A 23,786-nucleotide genomic window follows, 5' to 3' on the forward strand; every position below is an offset into this window, starting at 1 on the left:
GGCCGGGGTCCAAACATGCCGGCAGGCTTTGCTGTGACCGATCGATCTCAGAGCTCAATCAACTGCAATCGGATCATTTCAGATGCTGTTATGATGCCGTCAAAATACGTAGACTGAGATCAGAAAAAGATAACGCAAAAACTGCACATAGACCGCCGTCAGATGTGCATCCCATTTCAATGGTGCCAAGAGTGTTTGGAACATGTGCAACACATTTGGGACAGGCCGGTGTCACTCTGACACCATTCGGCCTCATTCGGCGAATGTGTGATGAGGTATTAATGTTAGCAAAAGTAAATTTAGTGGAATCTAACTGATCTATTAATGGCTTTCAAAGTTAGTTGAAAAGCTAATTTGCTAACAAAGAGGTTAGCTTTGCAAATTAGCTGTTAGCTGATTAGCTGTACTGTACCCACCACTGGAAATATGGTATTGGCGTTTCTAAAGGTGCTACTCCATTAACATTTGTCTTTTGTTTGTTTGCGTGTGTGTGTGTGTGTGTGTGTGTGCACGCACATGCATGTGTTTTTTATGTTTATTGCATGCAAAATGGTGCATTCTCCTCTCTCTTTGGCTCCAAGACTCTGGAACAGGCTTCCTTTGAATGTTCGTATGGCCCCGTCTTTAAACATCTTCAAGTCTTGGTTAAAAACGAATTTGTTTGCTCTGGCTTTCGACTCAAGCTAGCCGATTCCTGATTTGGTGTGGAGCACTTTGGGCAGTTTTTCTGTGTTAAATGTGCTATATAAATAAATTTGACATTGACATTGACATTCAATTGAGGAGTTTGCTAGGATAAAACCAGACTGCACATTGAAACTGCAATCCATGCAAGCCGAATGAGGTTTCATTTTTATTAGCATGGAACTAAAGATAACAGGTTTGTACAGTGCAGGGCCTGCACAGACCCGATCTCTCTTTCTTTTTTCTTTTTTTCTTGGGACTGGGCCCATGGCATGAAAAAGGAAGCAGGGAGAGAAAAAGGAGGTGGGGGACCAAATAAATAAATAAAGGTGCATTTTGGACAAATGCATAGTGGCATGAAATGGAAAGAACCACAGTGAATGGGTTCTATTCCCATCTTTGGCAAACAGAATGAAAACAAGTCAAGCCCAGGGGTGGACAGGCAACATTTTTAGCTTTCTAATAAAAGGAGAGTCACACAAACTGAACCCTTATTCAAGTACTTAAAGGAGAGATGGAGGGGGGAAAAAACCTCACACACGATGTTGTGAATGTCTCCTGACCGTAGTGAACCATGACGGATGACCTTTCGAGGGGCGAAACGCCTCTCAGCCATTCTGATGCCATGGCTGAAAGCACATGGAAAAAAACATCTATTTGAAACCCCGCCATCGACTGCAGGTCTCCATCCATCCTATGTGCTTGCAGCCTTAATGTCGTCACGATGTGGATGTGGACAAGTTGAAGGTAATCAACCGTTAGCAGCTCACCCGCCCTGGTCTCTGTCAGACCTCGTCACCGTGCGATCAATCACAGACAAAGCTTCCATTGAGACGGTGAGTGAGCGGCAGACTGATGAGCTCACAGGAGGACAGGCAGACACACAGACCTGGACTGTCCATCATGACTTGACTACTGCTGCGTTATGAGTCAGCATTTCTGCCCATAAATCCTTTGCCCTAGATGCAGCGCTCTGCCCACAAGAGCTGTTTTGTTAGTGCAACATAACTACCTTTACACTGTGACCAAAGAGAGGTCAGGAAGAATGCCTGCCTATCCATGTTGAAATCTCTCTGACCCATGCCAGCTTGTGTGCCACGGAGCAGCTGTGGTTGGTATTTATTTTATGACTCTGGCCTATCAAGGCGGTATCTTTAAAGCCCCACATCTCCTGCAAGATGAGACACAGACGAGAACCCTTCAGTGGCCATGGCCATGAGAGATGTCATTGATATTCAGACAAAAGACTACAGAGTCACCGGTCCAGCAGGGTAGCTTTGATGGTCTAGGGATCATGCTCTAGTCGGTCTCATAACTGGCCAAATTCAAAACTAGGTTTTCCAGAGCGGTGCTCCAAGGATTGTTCACCATGCTGCTTGTATTGGCATAGGTCAGTTAAACTTGTGCTGCTTTTGTTCAAAATAAATAAATAAATAAATTGAGAAGCTCCGAAGGACTCACCATGTTGAAAACGCAAACTCTGCTCCAGGCAGACCAGTGCAGGTTCAACGCAACTGGGCGTTCATTTTTTTCATACCAAGCACAGAAAGAGATAACCCAAGAAATCAAAAACTGAGGAGCATCTACCCCAAGTTTCGTCAAAGTTATGCAGAGCTGTGTCGGGCCTACCCCAGGTCATCCCGAGTCATCCAAGTTTGGTGGATTCCTATGGAATAGGAATCCACCAAACTTGGGGGGAGTTGTTCACAAAGACTCATTGACTTTGTCAATGTGAGGGATTTCTCAGCAAATAAATTAGTCATGATGGTAAGAAGTCTTTGTTAGCAACAGCACGACAGCACGTTTTCATGTACATTCCGTACATATCGTTATTGGAACCTTCAGCATCTGACGATACCATTACCATTTTCCCTGAGATATAACAATTAATCTGTTAATAAATGCATTTTTCTGGATGTACTTTGCTAACCTAACCATTTCACAAACATCAATTCAAATTGTGAAACAAAGATTTTACTCCCTCAAAGGAAAACAAACACATCCCTCAACATGACTCCAATGTGCAACAGAAGACTCAGAGAGGAACACATTATTTTTTTAATCTCTGATATCTGATCTAATCATTTTGGGCCATTTCAAACAGATTCCAAGCTAAAATACTGGACTGGCACACCCCTAGTTTTTGTATGGCCTTTTCTTACTGTTGTCAGAATATATCAAATTATTTAAATATAATACTTAATATTGCTTTTGATATTGAAGGTAATTTTTCCATAAATTACATAACCCAAAAGGAGAATTATATCAACTGATGACCTCAGAGAGGACAGTGTTGAAAATGTTATACAAGTTTGAATGTTAGTCCAAAGTATTCACTAACCCAACAGCAAGCTACCATTTAATAAAACATGCAGAACATCTGATTTAGGAAATCTTTGTCATTGCTGTTACCACTGTTTTGATGTTAAAATGTTTTATCTTGAATCCCACTTAATAGAAATATGAATTATGTGCATCAGATTTACACATTTCACTTGCTCCCTGCAGCAACCGAACAGAAAATAGCAGAATTTTTCTGCAGCAGCTCACATCTGTCACTCAATCATGTACTTCATGCCCAGCATGACCAGGATAACCCTGGATAGGCTCAAAGACACAAGCATCTACACATAGAATGTTCCAGATTGTCCTGTTTATTCCCCGGTTGCCCGTTACACAGCACAGCCGTGCACCAGTTAAAACTGTCGTGTAAATACAGCAGATATATGACTCTGCTCGAGCCACTGTGTCTCCTGTGATTCTGAACAGAGGTACGTGTTTTCATGCTACCAATGCCAAAGAGAACAGAGCAACCCTCTTCACTGGCTCTTTATCTTTGTCAGCTCCTGCTTCCAAAAAGGGACAAACAAACAGAGAAATGCCTGTGCAGTGACCAGTGACAGTGTCGAGATGGACTGTAAGACCTTTCTGCAGGATATGGACCCTATTTCCCTCCAGGCGAAAGCAGCACTACAAGGAACTGTTGTTTTCCTGATGGTGAAATCTGCGGTACACATATGTCTAGTAATTTTGTTCCAGCTAAGAGATGGAAGAACAGGTGGAAACGTGGTAGGTTCATTCAAATTAGTGAAGGTTTGGTATCTCTGTGGAAATTCCTAACTGCAGAGCTACTTTGCCAATAAAATGGTGATTCTGTTTAAAAGAAAATACAAACTAAATATGTAGTGATTATCAGAATTATAGCAGGAGCACAAGAAATAGCTTGCAGGTTAAGTCAAGTCTGGTAGCTTCAACAGTGCATCCTTGCTGTGGAATTGCCTTGAGTCCTGTATGCCAACCACACAGGCAGACATCTGGTCCATCCCCAACTCTCAAAAGTAGCCATCTATCTGCTACAGCCAGAGTGGAGGCGAAGCCTGGGTGTCCCTTTGGCCTTTTCCAATTATTTGTGTCATTAACATCATCATAGTTGATGTTCCCTCACAATGCAAGTGCTATGCCTTCCTAATTAGTCCCCCTAAGTGACTATTTGACACAAAGTCAATTCAGTGGTACTGAAGGATCCTCTGATACACATATCTTTGGATCGACTCTGGGGATAGTTCCAGTGACTGCAGGGAAAGCTCTGCTGACAGCTGGAGAAAACCACAAGCTGAGATCCTTTCAAGGGTGTGCAAGACTGACATACCAAAGTGCTTTACAATAATGCATCACATTCTCACGCACGCACGCACGCACACACACATACACTAATGCTTTGCAAGGCTCCCAACTGTACACTGGGAGCAACTTGAGGATTAAGGATTTTCCAGTCTGTGTAATAGAATTGCCTGAAATAAGTGTGATTTTTGCACCACTCACGCTGATAATATATTCCACTTGCCTTTTCGCACGCAGCACTGTTGTGCACCTACGTGATCCAAAGTAGCAGCTACGCCAGGAAACAGTCACAAGATGTAAGCTGCTGTGCTTATATCACTGAAATAAGTCTCGCTCACTCTGTATCTGTTCGTTCTGCCAAGAAGCATCTCTCTTGGGTCAAGCCATCAACAGATGTCCTGGCTGACAGTGCCAACTCCCTGCCTCCCTGTCACTATCTCTCCTTCTTCTCCTCCCACCTGCTGTACTGACACGGCCGCTTTGGCATCTCACCATACGTGGGATAGAGTGATGAAGAAAGAGGGTGGTGAGCGACTGTAATGGAAGGAGAAAGAGGAAACTGGAGCTGAAGTGGGCACCTTTTTGGTTTGGGCCACTGCTTGAAGCCAAGGGGGTAGATTCAGATGAAGAAGCAATGTTATGCAGGAGAGAAGAACAGAGCATGAAGGAAGACAATGTCTCAGGAGAGTCTTCAAGGACTTTTCAACCCTCTATATTTAACCCCTAACCCATTTAAGTAAGACAAGCATTTTCCCTGTGAAACACCATGAGAAGTCTGTGGAAAATGTACCATCATGAATCCTACTGGAGTTCCTTACTTGAAGCAATGTCCAGGAATACGCAGGCAAATCTAAAGCTCCTCATATATGACAATCAGTGGGTGGTGCCCTCAAAGAGAAGTTTATATGTGGTGTTAGAGATACAGGAAGGATTATCTTTGTGATTTATCATAACACATTCACATGGAAACAGGTGGTGACCTGGAGGTTACACCAGTGGGCTTGTGACTAGAGGATCCTCTGTTAAATTCCTCACCAAACAGGCAAATCACTAAGGAGCCCTTCACCGAGTTTGCTACATTGCTGCCTGTGTGCAGTTGCCCAGCTTGTATGGCAGCCTCCATTATTATAAAGAGCTTTGGTCATCTGCATCAGAAGGAAAAGTGCAGTAGAAATGCAGTCCATTTATAATTCTGAACTCAAAGTGGTGGGTCAAGGCTGAATTTGGTTGAAAAGCCAAAGTCAAAACCGCAAAAGTCTGACTAGAACCTGGCACTCGATGTACAGCAAAAGTGACTCAACAGAACATCCTGCTCTGCCTAAACAGTGATAAGGTTTGCTGGATAAATGAAGTGAGTGTGTGTCTTTATGTGTACCCATCAGGAAGCTTTGACGTGCATGCGTGTTGCGTCTCACCTTAACGGTGCGGTGATGCTTTCGGGACGGGTGGCAGCGCATGTTGCTGGTGTTGCAGCAACCTGTGCAGCGCTTCACCTCCACGCAAGGTGGCCATATAATGAAGTTGGCAGATGTGGAATCCACCTGGCTCCGTGGGATCTCGTAGATCACTGTCCTCGTCTTACACACCGCTGGGACTGCCTCCTCTGCTGTAATGGAGACTGGAAAAAGAAGCAAACTCTGTAAGGATGTATTCTTATAATCCCTCGTTCACTTCCAGCTGCTTCTTGAATTTCTCTGTTGTATCGGGGTTGTCTGACTGGATTCCATCGTCCATCACCGAAGGCTAACTGACATCAAATGCAATGCCATCGGGATGCACACACACGCACTAATTCCTTTGCCCCTGCTACAACTTGCATATATATATTTATTTGTTCACCAGAGATATGCACTAGAGGTGGGCGATAGCGTGAATTTTGGTATTGATGCAATACCAAGTAAATACAGGCCCAGTATCACCGATATCGATACCAATACTTTTTCATATTTAAGCTTCATAGATCCAAAGGATCCAAAAGACCTAGGATAGAATTTCACCAAACATTGTACGTGACAACAAAATACTTTATCACAATCAACATTTTTGTTTAAAAAAATATCTCTCAACAGAACTTAAAACAAAATCTCCTGAGGAAGAGGGCTGACAAACCACAATACAAGGGTGCGCTGCTCCGTGTTGTGTGACACAGAGCAGCGCTGCTCTTACAGAGTACACTTTGATGAATCTGCATGCGCAGCAGTCAGTGTGTGCGGGAGAGAAAAAAGCTTGAGTATCGATCTTTTTACACGAGGATCGTTCAAAATCAATACCAGCATTGGTATTGATATTATCGATATTAGGATCGATCCGCCAACCTCTAATATGCACATTAAGGAGTGTCAGCCAGTGAGCGCCCAAATGAGGGATGGAGGTAAGTCTTTACTTGTATGTGAAACAGCTGACATGCGCTGGGACTGTGACTGGAGGCCACATTATTACTCAACTCAGGGTGTAGTTTTCTTGGACAACATGGGAAAAAATGAGCTTGAGGTGTCAAGAAGAGTTCACCTACCTGGAGATACCACAGATACAGATGGGGCTCCTGTTATGAAAAATGTGACATTTTCTGACTTTTGCTGAATAGTGGGGAAGACGAGTAGACATTTTAAAGTTACAGAGTCTAAAATTTAGTGCCATCTAGTGGCGAGGTTGCAGATTACACTATGCCATCACCATTCACAATTTTGCTTCACTTCATGCTTTCACTTGTTTGTCATTGGGGATTCATGCTCCCTTGTCTTCTCTTACAATAAGTAACATGTATGGTCCTACATTTCCCCAAATGAGGGTTCTCACACTTGTTAAGCCCAGGTTACACATAGACGGTTTTGCCGGCGGGCAGTACGTAGACCGAAGTTTGCGGTAGTTCTGGCTGTTTTCACGGTGGAAAGGGGCGGAGCATTTCGCCGGCGTTTTGAGCGCTGTACTAGCCGCAAATGCGTGGATAAAACGCCGCTAAATCCACCGAATAAAGCGGCATTTTGACGCTGTAACATCCGGCACACGTCAGGCAATGGGGGTTAATACCCAGTTCTATCCTTTACAATCGCAGGTTAAGACGCGCGTGAGAACGGCGGTGTTCTGCTGCCGCCGATAATGCCCTGTGTACCGCTGGATTTATCCAGGCAAATCCTGCGTTACTCCAGAACTTTTGCATATAGGCACAGCCCCCAGAGTATAATAGGCTGAAGCAGCTGTCACTTCAGGGGGAGGGAGCTCATCTCTCAGCCTCTTATTCTCCTTTCCTTTTCCCCTCCTCAACGTGTTGCTCGTCTCCACTACAGGGCTCTCCTCTGCTTCTGAATCAGACCTCTTGGTAAGTCCTTGCCGCTGCCAGTTTTATTTTAGGAGGCATACTGGAGCTTCTCTGCAAAAATATCTGGAGCTGGCCACGAGTGAGAGGCCTGCATGCAGCGCGCTAGCGTTTTTATATTGACCGCCGCCTATCAGCCGTTTGGAACGCCGTTAACCGGGAGGTGGCGTTTAGAACGACGTACTGTCCGCTAGCACCGACGTTTTGTCTGCCTCTGTCGCCGGATAAAATGCCTTTGAGGACGCTGATGTGGGCTCTATTGCCGTTTTACACGCCGTTGGTTAGAGATACAACGCCGGCCGCCAATTACGGCAGTGTAAACTGCACTACAAACGGCACTACACTGTAAACGGCACTACAGGAAGGGGCGGGATGACACGGCGATTAAAAAGTATCAAACGCCGTTGTTCGCGTTGTCTCCGTCATCACGCGAATTCTCCGGGAGCGCTCCCGGAATTATTCGACATGTTGAATAATTTTTTCGACGATTCCCGGTAAAGCCGGAACTAAGCCTAGTGCCGGCGTTGACAACGGCGTTTGATCCTTAAGACGGCCAAAAACTCTTCCGGGACGCTTCCGGGAGCTCTTACCGTCTATGTGTAAACAGGGCTTTAGCCTGCAGCTAGCAGCCTGTAGACAGTATATGTAAGGTTCTTCTTTTTTTCTTTAGTCTTTCATCCATACTGCAAAATGCAAAAGACAGAGTAAGTATGTCCCTTTTGGACTATTCGCCCTATTGACGTATCCCATAATCCTTTGCGCACCAGAGAGAGTCGCTGCAGTCAAACAACATATAGAGAATCCACATGATGACAATTGTAAACAAGGTTGGGTAGGATTACTTTGAAATGTAATCCAAAAGTAATCAGATTACAAATAATCCAAATGTATGTACATACATACATGTAATCCACATGTATTCTTTCAAAGTAATCATACCCAACCTTGATTGTAAATTAATATTATACTATAAAATGTTTTTTTTTTTATGCTTTTCATCACATTAATAAGAAACTGCTGCATGATACCCTGAAAACTTGCTAAAACACTTATAACAAATAATCCGTGTCTGCTACGTTTGATCTGCGTGGAATTTAATAAACGCAAACCGAATTTCAGACATCTTATATATATTAGTATGGAATAAAGAGGACACTGAAAATAACGGAGAGACAGCCTGTGATTCTTCTCAATGCCGTTCTCAATGTTACTGAGATCTCGCAGCGCGGCGACCTCTCCGAGGTTTTGCGAGATTTGAAACGTCAATAGGGCAAATAGTATCAACAGAGCGCTGTAATGTGGCGGCCACCAACAGTGATTTATTGTTGCCAATATTGATACACAAATAACAAGATGGATATGAATGCTATATTCCATTTTTTGCTAATAAAGTTTGTTAAATCCAACACACTCCAGCTTTAAAGTGTGTCAAATAAAATATGTTCAAAGTAGAAACGTCCCCCGACCATCACCAGTAATTTCATTGTCCATCGCGATGTTTCGCTGTAGACCTGGTGATTTTCCAATCAGGTAGGCATCGCCCAACCCTGTTATTTGACAAACAAATCACTGGTACTTTAAATCACAGTCACACTCCTTAAAAGTGGCTAAGGAGCCAAGTCCAACCAAAAGGTGATCTCATAACAGCTAAGGAGCTTTCTGACAGAAGAGACTCCTTGATTTCGTTGAGAGCTCAGAGCATGAATCCACCAAAAAAAACACTCTTATGCCTGTTTGTGGGAAATCGAACAATCGCTGTGACACTGTTGGCTAAAGTGAAAAGAGGCCACCAGTGTACATTCAGTTCAGAGTTAATGGCCTGACAAGTACTCAAACCTAAAGACATACAGTAAGTTGCCATTAGGTCGTAAAGATGATATCTCCATCATGCACAGAAGGGCCGCAAGCTTTTGTGGACAAATGCCAAAATGGCATTCCGTATCACGCACTTATGTTACGGTGCACATACATGAAATATGATCGGTGTAGTTTATCAGTGTTGCTTTAAGTGCTGTGCTTGAAAAAAAGAACATGCAGCCTGTTTTAACACACACTGCATGGTTTTCTCCACGCCTTGATCAGATATCGTACCGCGTGGCGTTTTATGGAGAAATCTGACTGAGAGCCCGGGCGAGCTGAAACTTGAACCCTGAATGCCTGGAATTTCCACGCTTAAGGATATATTTCTCTCCTGACGCGTGCGTCTTAGATCTCTGAGCCGCTGGCCAATTAAGAAGCTTCGTGTCAGACGTCCTCATCAACCCCACACAGCAGTTTCTTGTGATTTCTGAAATGCCATAAATACTAGGTAGATGTCTTCATTACGGGTCCTTTAATCCTCAAAAGCAGTAAACAAAAACCACTAACTATTAGCTTTGTTTGAAATTAGTGTAAAATGATCTGTTTCATCTCCAGAGAACTCCTGTGTCAGGAGGGATATTTACGATAGACGCTATTATAGGACATTATTTATGATTCTGTAATGCATTGTGCCAAGTTAAGTCTTGCCACAGAATGCCATTGCAATCATAATTTATTTTATATTTAATAGTTTTGTTATCTAGTTGTGTATTTTAAGTCAACTGACTTCCCAAGTTTAAGAATATTTTTACATTTCTATCATCTAAATTAATGTCACTGATGTGATTTGGTGTGTTTTTTTTTACTTTTAGAACAAGTCTGTACTTAACTGAGCTTTGGTTGTTTTGATGAATTTGAATTTGGTTACAAAATGATTTCGTCTTGAACATTCCTTTGTTAAAATGATTCCATGCAACTTTTGTATTGGTGATGGTGGAAAGATCTGTATGTCACTGCCCCAACTCAAGTATGTGCAGATCAAGTTAAAGGTCACACTATATTGTCTGTAAGTGGAAGTCCTATACAGGACCTGAGGCCCACTGACCCAGTGCTTATGCCCAGATATGGTAGTGTACTGTAGCTTACCAACAACACCCATTACCAAGTAGCCCAATAACCAGGTTGTCAGTCATCATCTCACCAAAACCAAATAGCCCCATTACCAATGAGACACATCTTTGTCTAGCCCAGGGGTGGGCAATCATGTGTCATGAAGGGCCAAGACTGTGCAGGTTTTCCTTGCAACCAGTCACCTCAGCAGGTGATTTCATTGATGATCAAGTGTTTGTGTTCAGGGGAGAAGCTCATCAGCAAACCCACCTGCTGAGGTAATTGGTTGCAAGGAAAACCTGCACTGTCTCAGCCCTTGTTGCCCACCCCTGGTCCAGCCCAGTGGTTCACAACCCAATCTTCAAGTACCACCTAACCTACACATCTTTCAACTCTCTCTGCTCTGCACAATCAGGTGTGCAACCAGTCAAGTTCCTACAGACACCCAAAGAGTCCAACTCCTATTCCACAGAGCCACCTGTTCTCCATGACAAATGTGTCAACCCTGTAATGGACTGGAAGTCTACTCATGCTGTACCCCAACAGTTGTCCAGCATGAGATAGGTCAAGCTCCTCCCTCTTGCCACAACCTGCAACAGTAACCTTATGCAACAATTTCTTCTGTCTTACCGAGGCTCCTCTTGCGTCGGCTGTGGAGCTGCGAGCTCTTCAGGTTGTTGTAGTAGTCATGTTGATGGGAAAAATTCTTATGATGGTTGTGGTGCTTGTGATGCTTGGCTTCCTCAATGACCTCATTTCCCGTACCTTGTTGAGAGAGAGGACAGTGAAATTAATACTGTACCCAAGAAAAGTGCAAACACAACTTTTAATCAGCTAGTAAACAAACCCTTTGTTAGCCACCAATGGTGTCTTGCTCGGCCTCATGTAATCTATTGATGTTTTATAAACCTCTTCCACAACAATGTGTGTGTTAGTCACACGACCATAACAAGACGTCGGCTTCCTACGAGCTTGTTGTTATCTGCATAAGCCGTGGTTGAATCCCTGAAGGGTTTAGGGTTCTCCTCAGTGTGCAGCGGGAAAACAAGTGCTAATGATGTCATAAACTGTGGTAAACCATCCCGCACAGGCAGGGTAGAGGGCAGAGTTCTTTCCACGTAATTGCATACTTGATGCGTCAGTCTCACTCACTCATTTGGCTGAACTTTCCCAGCAGGAATAACATAGGTAGACACAGGTGAGTCACATTCACAAACAGGTCACAGACACACAACGGACTAACGCGGTCGGCCGTTTGACAGGTGGCACGCAGCCGCCATTATCCCTGCAGATAATTAGTGTTTTTTTGCTCCTCGATTAACTGAAAATTTCTGCTTTTTTCAACCATTTGCTGCTTTGGAAAAGTACATGCAGCGTTATTTTCTTAAATCTCTGCAGCTCCAATCATACATAGCCAGCTCAGCTTATTCTAAGACATGGTCATCTGATAAAGCGTGCTTGTTTTTGGTCTCCACCTAGAATATGAGGTGGATTACAGAAGGGTGCCAGTGGAGCAATAAAATGATAAAGCCTGTTTTTGAGCCACAGTCCTGTCCTAAGGAGCAGAGTCTGAGAGTGTTTGCTAAATGGGTGGGTCAACCTGTCTGTAGGTATAGCATATCCACCCACCGGGGAAACACAGTCCTACACCTGAACATTTAACATAAACACTCATTGCTATGCAAACTTGTCCTCCGTAACACATTTAAAACCCAGTGTACACCAGCACAACAAAGCACAGCCATGGGCAAACACATTCCACTCATCCATCTCCTTTGTGCTCCAATGAGAGTCACCTGAAAAAATGTCCTCAACCTATACAGAGCCAGTGCTTAAATTGGATGCCTCGGCTTTCCAGGCCCAGCAGGATCTCCGCCCTGATGTTGGTCCTCTCAGCGAGAGCGGGGTAAGAGAATTTCTGTCTAGTCTGTCACACAGTCGATCAGATGGCCAATGACCCAGAACTAAAGATCCACAGAAAGGAAATGCTGTTTACATTTGAGTCTGACTGATCTTTCAGCTCGTTTGTGATGAAAAATGAAGCCGATGCGGAAGCACCAAAACCTGCAGTTCCTTGAATGGCCACATGAGGCTGTTTCCAAAAGCAAATTGAACACATGTCCAACTTTACAGCAGAAATAAACAGTTTTACATCCTCATTTTTTTTTTAATGAAAAACATAAATATCTCTATAAATATTTTCCCCATTTATTGCAACTGTGTGGGGGTGAAGGTTTTTATGACTCATCAGTTTCAATTATTTCAAGCCATAAAGTTATGAATAATTAGGGACATGGCTGCTTTGAATGATAGCTAGTATGTGGCAGGTCCAAGTGGCTGCTGTTAGTGGCCTTTGTTGGGTGTGGACTCGACTGTTTGTCCTTTCTGAGCATTTTGTTATATCTAAGATAATATGGCTTCCAATGCAGTTAATTGTATGAACAGGCTATCTCAGAAGTCTGTGCTGCAGTATTTATGTTTAGAGAATTTTTTTGTTTTATTTAATTTGTATGATAGTTATTTCATTTGTATGATAGGATGTGATCCTTTGGGGACACAGTCTTCAGTCCTGTTGCTCACACTTTCTGGAACTCACCCCTCAGAACCACAACACCCCGTCTCTGAACATCTTGAAAGCACTGTTGAAATTTTACATCTTTACCAAGGCCTTTGGCCTCTGACTTTTTACTCTTTGTAAAGCGACCTTGTGTTCCTTGAAAGATGCTATAATGAACAAAGTTATTATTGTTATATTGGTTTTGACTTTCATTTTTAATTACAACTCTCCAGTCCTACACAGAACAATTTTCTACGTCTGCCAAGGACATAATAAAATCATCTGTGTTTATTTATTTGTCGGTCTGTCTGTTAGCAGGATTACATCAAAACTACTGCACGGATTTTGACAATATTTTCTCCACAGATAAATATTTGGCCATGGAAGACTCCATTAAATGTTGGAGATGATCTGGATCTGGATTCTGGATGAAGATTTCACTTTATGTAGGCTTTTAAGGATTACGTAAAAAAAAAACCTACTGCACAGATTCTCACCAAATTTTCTCCACAGATAGATAGATATCAGAAAGAAGACTCCACTGAATTTTGGAGGTGATCCGGATCCAGATTGGCAGACGTCAGAAATTTCAGTTTGCTCTTGTTCATATCTGCACCCACATCCGGATCTGCAAAAGAATTCACTAGGTTCCCAGTTGACCCATGCTACACCCTGCCACCAAATTCTCTGAAACTCAATTCATAGATTTTTGAGGAATCAAACAATCCAACAGTCCTGGATCAAAACTAAACCTCATTCGCACTTACGTACTGTAGACTCAAACATGCCTGCAGTTCAGATGGACACATTCTGATGGTAGGATAAGTTTCCTATCTACCAAACATTTTAGCATGATGGGCTATTGGCACAATTCCCAGAATGCCCCTGATCACTTTGTTCTACCTATCCTATCCTGCAGTTTCTCCTGTCACACAGCGGAGGGAAGAAAAGACCGAGTGAATTCTTCACTTCGGTGGTCTCCTGGATAAAGGCCGGTTCAGATCTGAGAGGAGGGAGGACATAATGAAGTCTTTTTAGAAGCTGGTGAGTTCTTTTCTTCTTTTTTCCTGCATAAAAAAGAGGAACCCTATTGTTTTTTAGCAGCCAAGAATAATAAAGCATTAAGAGGCACAAAAGAACCAAGAAAAAGGTCCAAACTAAACGGAGAGAAGGTTCACCTCTTCTGGTTCCAGGTGACTTATAAATAATAACACACCCAGTGCCTCATCAAACTGAGACAAGGGAAAAGTGAACACGCCATGAATCACATTGTCATGACTTGCAAAATTACTTGCTCCATTAGCCAAGTGTCTCTGCTCCCTCCTTATCGCCTCCTCCTCTTGTTGACTTGTTTTAATAAGTACCTACATAACTCTGTCTGTGCATTTCTCCCTCTTGTTCTTTTATTCTCCAACTGCTGCATGGCTGAACTGAAAAAGTGTTAGTTAAGTAGATCCTTCCTGTCTGTGTGAAGGCAGGAATCCGTCTGTTTTTGAGGTTCACGTGTGTTCATAAGACCTGCTGGACTGGCAGCAGTTTGCACAATGTACACGACATTGTGAGTAAGTGCTGTCAGCAGGAACTGTTAACTTGTGACTGAAAGCAACGACTGATGCCTTTGGAACCAGATCTCTTCAGAAGATCCTTGTGGATAACTTTCTGTCAAATGAAAGGTTACTCAGAGAGACTCAGATGAGGAGTATCAACTGCATTGTGAGGGAATGTCAGCTATGACATTTTGGCCACAGAGTGTGTTTGTCTGAGCATAATCCAGCATACAGGTGCCTCAGTGTTGAGGACCTCAGCAACTGGAGAAGGCCAGAGGGACACTCACATTACAAATGGCTGTGGGACATATAGGGCTGCTTTCAAGATGTGGGGATGAACCGGTGTCACAGACTGAACGGTCTCCCCTAAAAATGGGTCCGCCCTGCCTCCACTGAGCATGTGTCATTTTGGAGCTCAGCAGAGTCTCTTCACCTAAAGCGATCAAATGGATTAATGGGATTATTAACCATCAGATGACAAAGTAAAACCTCTTTAATCATTCTAAAGTCAGTTTTATGCAGAAACTAAGCCGTTTTAAGGAGAAACGAGGCGATACTCAGTGACGCTTTGAAATGAAGGATGCGCAGTGAACGCATCAGCTAGCAACTCGTGTAGCTGCAGCGCTCTGATCGCATCCTCCCTCTTTTATAATGAAATAATGCTGAATTTATGTGGAAATGATTGTTGTACAAAGGCTTCAGATATCTGTCGTTGAGATAGATGATGACTGGAGTGCAGTTTTAAGCAGAAACGAGGTGATAATCCGTGAACCGTGGCTAATGACGCATGCGCAGTGAAGGCAGGGTGGACCGATTTTTAGGGGGGACCGTTTGATTGGCGACACCAGTAAAGGTTTATAAATATATAATATAGAGATAAACTGACTTCTAATACTGTGAATTACTGCTTTTGATAAAGATTATGCCAGTGTTTGGGGTTTTAGTTTTTATTTATTTATTTTTCTTGTGTTCATTTTGTGTTTGTGATTGCCTTTGAATTTGCCCAGCAGCCTCTGTGGAGCTTAAACTCGAACCTGTCTTATCAGTAGCCAACAGTGTACCGAGTCATTACTAAAAGTTAACAGTTACTTCTGCTAAATTTTTTAGCAGTTTATCAGTTTAGTGTTATAAAAGTTAACTTTTCAGTTAGCAGTTTAATGGTTATCGAAACTTTTCGGTTAGCTGTGCCCACCACCGCCAGAGCGTGCTCCCAGGTCTGACCTGACCTATTGGACACTGAGACAGTGGTGGATCTAGAGGGGGAGGTTATCATGACCCTCAAATGACCTCAATTCAGGAGAACATTGAAATAGTCGGATTCATTTGCAAACACACTTGAATTAACAACACCAATCCACTAATGGGGCGGGAACATTTCGGAATATGTTTTATAATATCAGCTGTCTTGCTGACAATTTTGGAATTATTGCACCTTATATACAGTGATAAAAAAGGAAACATAGCAAAAATCTTAAACAAAATCATGACAGCTTTTCTGTCTCTGCCTCACTGACATGAACAGACTTTTCTCTTTATTTCACTGTTTTTAAATGATTTTCTTTCCCCTTCCTATAGCTCAGTTTGTGTCGGCAGCTTTACTGTCCAGACCATCTGCAACAAAAGCTCCAAAAACACCACACAGCTGGCGTCAAAGCTCTTTTAACAGGCATTGCCGGGGCCACCTGTGGGGCCCTCAGACAGATTTATGTCCTCATAATGATAATCAGCCTGCTACCGTTACCAAGCAAAACATTCTTATGTTCGAAAGAAAACATTTGAATTCAATTATAAATACCTCTGCTCATGCTGGAGGCATTGCAGGAACCTATTCTGGGCCCAGAATGTGATCAGAAACTTAATTTGTTTAGGCTAAAACTAATTCCCTGAAATTTGCAGGATATGCAAAAGTTTAATGGAAACAGTCAGTCAGTGGGTCAGAAAAATGTATGTTAGTAAACCTATAAATCTACTGAATACTCACATTGACATTGTCTGCTTTTCATTAGGGGTGCAATAATGTTCGATAATATCTGTGCTAATTATTTATTTTATGCTAGTGATCAACTTTTTGCCTTTGTTATTTGATTGGACGTCTCTGAGATCTAGTTTAAAGTTTAATGCCGCGTTCACACCGGGCACGATCAGACGCTACAAATTCGCGGGGGTCGCGTGGCGACAGATGCGCCTCCTTCGCCCAGTGTTTCGCTCTGCTTTTGCTGTGAAAATTCTCCCCGGTGCGTAATCAAATAGGAGGAGCTTCCATTCTGCTCGCTAGCTCCGGTTGTCAGTCATGTTAACATGACGGACCTTGATCACACGGAGCGAGTTGTTGTGGAAAGCTCCCAATACAGAGAGTATCATTATTTGCTGCAGGAGCTGCATCCGGATGACGGCCACTTTCAGCGGTCCTTCCACCTCTGCGGGACCCAGTTTGAGGACCTCCTGTCCCATTCATGCGCGTACATGTAAACAATAAAAAAAAAAAAAAAGGAAACTCCGCTGCTTGCTGCAGCTCGCTCTTCCCCCCAAAAAAAACTCTGTCATAATTGTGTTTAAAAACCAGTCACTATTTGTTTTCTTATACATCTGTGTAGTTAATTAATAAAATATTCTCCACAGACAATTCGCTCACGCGCACACGTAAAAGATAAAAAGGAAAAAACTCTGCTCCCCCTGCTGCAGGGCTGCTGCTCGCTCCAAAAACTCTGTCATAATTGTGTTTAGAAACCAGTCACCATTTGTTTTATTATACATCTGTGTAGTTAATAAGTAAAATAATCTCCATGGACGATTCGCTCACGCGCGCACGTAAAATAGAGAGAGAAAGAAACTCCGCTCCCGCTGCTGAGGGGCTGCTGCTCGCTCCAAAAACTCTGTCATAATTATGAAATAAAGGACAAAAGAGACATAAGTCCTGCTCACAGGCTGCTACCAGATACATATTCAGTCCCTGATTGGTCATCGCAGCGTGACGAGACGAAAAAGTTCAGATTTTTCAACTTGGGGAGGAGGGCAACACAATGTGATGCGACCCAATATCACGCCACAAATGCGCCAATCGCTCAAAATCGCTTCACTCGCGTCGCTTCATTCGCGTCCTTCGCATCGCGCTGCGTGACTTGGTGCCAAAACGCGTCATTCCATAGGGATTACATGGCAACCTGTCGCTGCTGTCACTCGCGTCGCGCCCGGTGTGAACGCAGCATAAGATTTAAGTTTCACTTCTATCACGCATGTGCAAGTTTCAGATACAGGGAGGGCTCCCCTATCTGTGAGAGTCAGTAACATATAGACTAAACCACACCCACTGTAACGCCCACATTGTATAAATATATATATTTATATATTATATATTTATATAAAGGCTGAGTGGATCCTTGTCATTTGATTGGTGCTTTGTATGTCACATGACATGGATTAATTCGTCCCATTTGTGTTACATTGCATTTAGAGTGCAAATTTGGTTCCACACATTTGCATTTAGAGTGCAAATTTGGTTCCACACATTTGGTACCATTGCATTCTGCACACACACGCACACATGCACGAACATGCATGCACACACATGCTTGTGTGTGCACACACACAAAACGCACATGCACACACAAAACAAATCCACTGCGCTGTCTGGAGGCTGTTAGCAGGAAGAAAGAATGAAAAGCTGGACTCATTTCTGAAGTGATTTTTTTTTTCCGCTGCACTGAGGATATACACAGTCTTTTTTTGGTAGTACACACACGCACAAGCGCCGACCCGGTTGCGTGTGAGCGCATGGGGGACAATGACACGATGATTTGATTGAGCTAACTGACACTGCTAATTCTTGTAAAACACACACAAGAAAAATCCACTCCGCTGTAAGCCATTTGGATGCATGAAGAGCTGTTCAGATGAAAAGCTGACGTGATTTTTGGCAGGACTGAGGAACTACACAAAGTCTTTTTTTTTTCTTTTTTTTATGGAAGTCCAAAGTCAGTGCACAGCATCACTGGACTACATGTCACAATTTGGACTTGAGTAGCAGTGGAACACCAACATGTAAGTCCCTTTTCTAGTAAGTCCCTTCGGCTGCTCCCTTGTTTGCACTTGGGGTCGCCACAGCAAATCCAAGGTGGATCTGCATGTTGAATTGGCACGTTTTACACCGGATGCCATTCCTGATGCAACTCCACATTACATGGAGAAATGTGGTAGGGGTGGGATTTGAACCTGGAACCTTCTGAACTGAAACCAAGCACATTAACCACTTGGCCACCACCCCTCCTATGTAAGTCCCTTTTCTGTTGTTTATAAATTAATAAAATATCAAATGACAAAGATCTATTTTAGCCGTTACATAAAACAAATAATGAATGTTTTTACATTCTTTCAATGGAACGAATAATTAATTTGGTGAAATATTTGTACCATTGAACCCATAAACATTCATTATTTGTATAATATTCAACGTGACGTTCAGTAAATTCAAAATGAGATATCAATGTGGTTCTTTGTAAAGAGCAGTAAATTGGATAAAGAACCGGGAGAAATTACAATAATTAACCAGTATGAATTGGTATCAGGAAGGGCATCCTGCGTAAAACTTGTGCCAATTACCAATGCGGATCTGGTTGTATCCGCTGTGGTGACCCCAAACAAAACTGGGAGCAGCCGAATGAACAACAGCAACAACCATTATGAATTGGTAATCAATTTAAAAGTAAAATACACAACTACATTGATACTGGCATAACCGCCCCTCCCCCCCCAAACTACTACCACATGTTGACATCTTTTAACACAATTTGCAGTTATTCCTCTATATATTAGTTTAAATGATAGCATTGAAACAGTGGGACATGTCTGGGCTTGTTCAAGCCCTTTGTTTGCTATTTATGAAATATTTCTGAAAATCGCAGGATCACGATGGCCACTAAGGCCACTGCTGCTGCTTTTACATTTAAAGTAGATTTGGAATAAGGAATATTCTAAAACTGGATGAACCAGCAGCTATTAATGGTGCTGAACGGGTTTGGAGGGAGCTAATGAGCTATGACCAGTGAGCTCTCTTAAATCATTTGGGACTATTAAAGCAAATTTAATAATTACCACTTTTTACCAACAAGCGTTGGGAAAGGTAGCACTATGTTTATATACGGTCACAGCCTTTTTAAATAGACTCTTGTGTGAAGGCAAACAGGTTCTTCCAGCCCACTGCTGCAACTTAAGACAGCTTGAAGCAGACTGGTTTCCTGTGCTTCAGCTTCGAACAACTGAAGCAAAGGAACCCCCCCGATCCACCAGCCTGCACTGCTGTTTGAGGGCCGACTTATCCGATGCTCTGGTTGCTATAAAGCTTACTGGAGAAAATTTTAAAAATCTGCACAAAAATAAAAGTCTGCCAGTTAAAGTCCATCTGAGTCGGACTGTTCAGGGAAACGCACCTGTCACAGGAGTTGCATTATCGTGCACAATCCAGTGTCACCAACCGAACAGCCCCCCCTAAAATTTGGTCTGCCCTGCCTTCACTGTGCATGCGTCAGACTGACTGAGTCTGACTCTCTACGCCCAAAACAACCAAAGGGAATAATGTGTTTATTATTAACAATCAGATGACAAATTAAAACCTCTTAAATCATTCTAAAGTGAGTGAGCAGAACAAGGCGATAATTGGCGTATCACTACTGATGTCCTGAAATGACATACGTGCTCTGATCGGTCCCCTGTCTTTTTTATAAAATAATGCTGAATTTATGTGAAAATGATTGTTGTGCAAAAGCTTCAGATATCTGTCACTGAGATAGATGACTGGGGTAAAGTTTTGAGCAGAAACGAGGTGATAATCAGTGAATCGCTGCTGACGCTCAGAAATGATGCATGTGCACTGAAGGCAGAGCGGACCGATTTGTAGGGGGGACCGTTCGGTCGGTGACACCGGCTGCCCTTGGATCAGTCCAGTTTGTGGACAGTAATGCAGTGTGGACAGTAATGCAGTCATGCACTGCATGCTTTTTGGGCTTGTTGTCAGAAGTATATTTAAAAGATGCATTTTTATTGATTAAAATCTCTAAACTCACAAATTGAATTGCATCACTGCTGATCCATCACCTTTTCTTTTGTCTTCTCTTACAATTTTTCTGTTATTCTACCATTAAGTTTCTGAAATTTTGCATTTCTGTCCCGTCAATAGGGTAACAGTTTTAAATTAAAAGTGCTATTGTTATTTCTCTCTTTGTGCATTGTATGTTAACATGTATGTGGCAGCAACTTGAAATTTACTGTAAAATGCATTTTTGCAAGCTTACTGCAAACCATTACATCATCATGCTTAGCCGACCAAGAAAATAATATCTACAGCCGCCAATGGCTAGTAAAATTGTTTCTACCTTACATCTTGACATTGAAAGCCTGTTTTAGTGTAGTCAATGTAATTTATTTATACAATGCCAAATCACAACATGCATCACCCCAAGGCACTTCAGAAGAGTATAACCCATTCCCTGAGCAAGCACTTTGGCAACAGTGGTAAGAAAAAACTCCCTCGGATGAAACCTCAAGTAGACCACACTGTGTGGTGACCATCTGCTTTGGTCATACTACCGATAACAAAGAAAGCACATCAAAGAAATGTCAAACACACAGAAACAGGAATGTTGCAGCATCCAGTGGTCGCAACAACCGATGGCTCAAAAAATCATCCAAATGGTGCAAAACAGCAAATAGATTGTAATTGAAAAGTGAGTGTTCAAACTTGAATCTAGTAGGAACATTCTCCAGAAGTCCTCAGCAGACTCCAGACCTCCACACTTCCAGACAAAATCAGGTTAAATCAGCTTTATTTCACTGATCTGCCTCATCTGCAACAATGTGGCAGCCGGCAACACTTTTGGAACAGCAGCTGCAGGGTGGTAGTGCATCAGCACAGCACTTTATTTATACTCTAATCTGTATCAAACCACTGCAGTGTCACACTCGAACCATATGCAACATGTCATAGTTGTTATATGGCTTATTCTGTGGAACCAAAAAAGTAATCAAGGCAGGATTTACCTACGGAGTCAATCTCGAGTAGCCGCTGGAGGTCGCTGATGCTGTGGATTTCACTGCGGGACAGTCTGTCTATGAGCTCCTGAGGAAACTCCGCTTCCTTTAGGGGTGCAGGAATCACATGAGACAGGGTTACACACCTTTCTAGGTCAGCGGCATAACATTTTTTTGTGTAAATAATCGCATTCGGAGTGAACGGTAGCCGTGAAGCTCAGTGCGTTACAATCTGTGCCAAATCCAGTGTGCGGAGCATGAAAAGGAGGCGGCGCCAAACTCCATTCACAAATTATGTAATTTAATTTGCGGAGGCGCCGTGGTGCTTGTGCGGGCAAATGACACATTAGGAATGATTAACAGTAGCATCATGTTAAAATAATCGTCTCGAGAATCGCAACTTTTTCAGCTAAATTTGAAATGTGTTAGCATTTACCGCCGCGCATTTCTCATTCAATAGTTGTGGGAAACGCTTGTAAAAAGTGAAATCTTACTCGTAAATGTTCCGAAGTGATTATTTAGTGGATGCCGAATAGAAGAGTGGATCTTCGTGGTGCCTACAAAATAAATAATGTGTGCTTCATGTATCACTTTATGTTGCCTTTCGGCGACATCGTGTGAAAAGCCTCACTTTGTCAACGGAGTCCGAAGCAGACTTTGACCTCTGCTCGCCTCCACACTCTTTGCACTTGTTGCACTTTGAGCAAACCGTGCAGCCTCGCAGGAACAGCAACTATTTATATCGCTCGGAGTGGTTCCCATGAAAGCGCTTGGCTCAACCAAAACGTTTGTCCAGCTGGCTCACGCTAGAAACAGATTTGGCACAAAACGCCAAAAAATAAAGCGGCAATACGCGTCCGACTGCAGACGCGCTGCTAGTTCTTAAAAGCGCGCAGTCTCTGTGGAGGTGACATGCTGTTTGTTCAGTCCTGACAAATGAAGTAAAAAAAAAAAGTTTAAAGAATTCTGCAAATCTGACTTCATTTTTAAAAGTTTGCTTTGGGTGCAAGTTTGGAAATTCGTGCGTAAAACTTCCTTGCTCTGAATTTTTACTTGTATCTTAGTTGAGTATTTTAATCAAAACCTGGAGCAGCGCCGCACAGTTTTTATGCGTAATGCACCTTAGGTGGAACACCCTGTACGTGATAGAGGGCCACCGTGTGTTGGAGCCCCTGTCTGGTTGTGCGTGGAGTTTTACCTCAGCGGCAGCCAGCAGCAGGTACATCGTCCACAGGAGGAAATAAACGACGGCTCTCATCTCCCTTCAATTTCGATTTAACCCCAAACAAGAAAAAGTTGGTGTTGTGTAGGAGCCGCAGAGTCGCTCCTGGCCCCGCAGGACCCACAACCATCCCCTCGGGGAGAGAAACCGGTGCGTCAGTCTCCCCCGTCAGACTGCACTCTGGAAAAGTGAATCTCTGAAGACGCTGGAACTTCTCTCTTTTTGTTTGGTTTTATTTCACATCGGAGCGCGTCCCGGTCTCCAGTTCTCTGCGCGACAGAGCGACATTATTACAGCTCCTCACAGACAAGTGGGACAATTCCAAGAGACAAACCTGACGCGTGCTGCACTTGTTCTTCAGCCTCTAAGATAGATAAACCCTACAAACTTCAGTCTAGTCACTTAAAAAGACGCACATCCACTTCTACTTGGTAATTTGGAGACGATTACGCACGGCTGTTTTTTCTGCTTCGATAAAGTATTAAAAAGTCCAAAAAGCATGTAATCCAAAAGGGCAGATCCTGTGAGGAATATCACGCCAAGTGGTCCTGGTGGTCTTGCACGGGTCCTCGGGTGTGCAGGACTGTGGACTGACTGCAGTAGGACAGCCTGTGCGCTGCTGGATATACAGAGCCAGCCGCTCCGTGCGCGTTGCGCCTCCCCTTGTGTTTCAGTGATCGTGCATCTATTCAGACGAGGGGAAGCTGGTTGGATGACTTAAGACTCCGCACCACGTGTCCCAGACCCACCCCCTCCCACCCACCCACCCACGCGTTCCCAGCAGTCTGTCAGCACAAAGTCCATTCAGAGATCGTTTCCATCTACATGGAAATCAGACCAAGTAATGTGAATAAATTAAGACACATTCAAACAAGACAAATGTCTGTGGTGTTGATGGAGATGATGATAACA

The 23,786-nt window shown here is 43.1% G+C and overlaps 1 protein-coding gene across 2 annotated transcripts in view; it reads right to left on the reverse strand.

The window, feature by feature from the left end:
- The window catches only part of LOC117527854 (platelet-derived growth factor subunit A-like), a 44,228-nt gene extending 20,656 nt beyond the window's left edge, over positions 1-23,572 (reverse strand). Inside the window, exons 1-4 of one of the 2 annotated variants that reach the window (XR_004565621.1) lie at positions 22,851-23,572; positions 21,662-21,758; positions 11,159-11,293; positions 5,721-5,923 (exon numbers count right to left, since the gene is read on the reverse strand). Coding sequence is in view for 1 of the 2 variants with exons in the window: in XM_034190358.1 (XP_034046249.1) it covers positions 5,721-5,923; positions 11,159-11,293; positions 21,662-21,758; positions 22,851-22,910 (495 nt within the window). In the remaining variant the exon portion in view is untranslated. The remainder of the gene's footprint in view (positions 1-5,720; positions 5,924-11,158; positions 11,294-21,661; positions 21,759-22,850) is intronic. The other variant, XM_034190358.1, reaches the window with a different exon arrangement.
- Positions 23,573-23,786: the final 214 nt, after the last annotated feature.

Source organism: Thalassophryne amazonica, chromosome 16 (genome assembly GCF_902500255.1).
Source record: "Thalassophryne amazonica chromosome 16, fThaAma1.1, whole genome shotgun sequence".
Lineage (NCBI taxonomy): Eukaryota > Metazoa > Chordata > Actinopteri > Batrachoidiformes > Batrachoididae > Thalassophryne > Thalassophryne amazonica.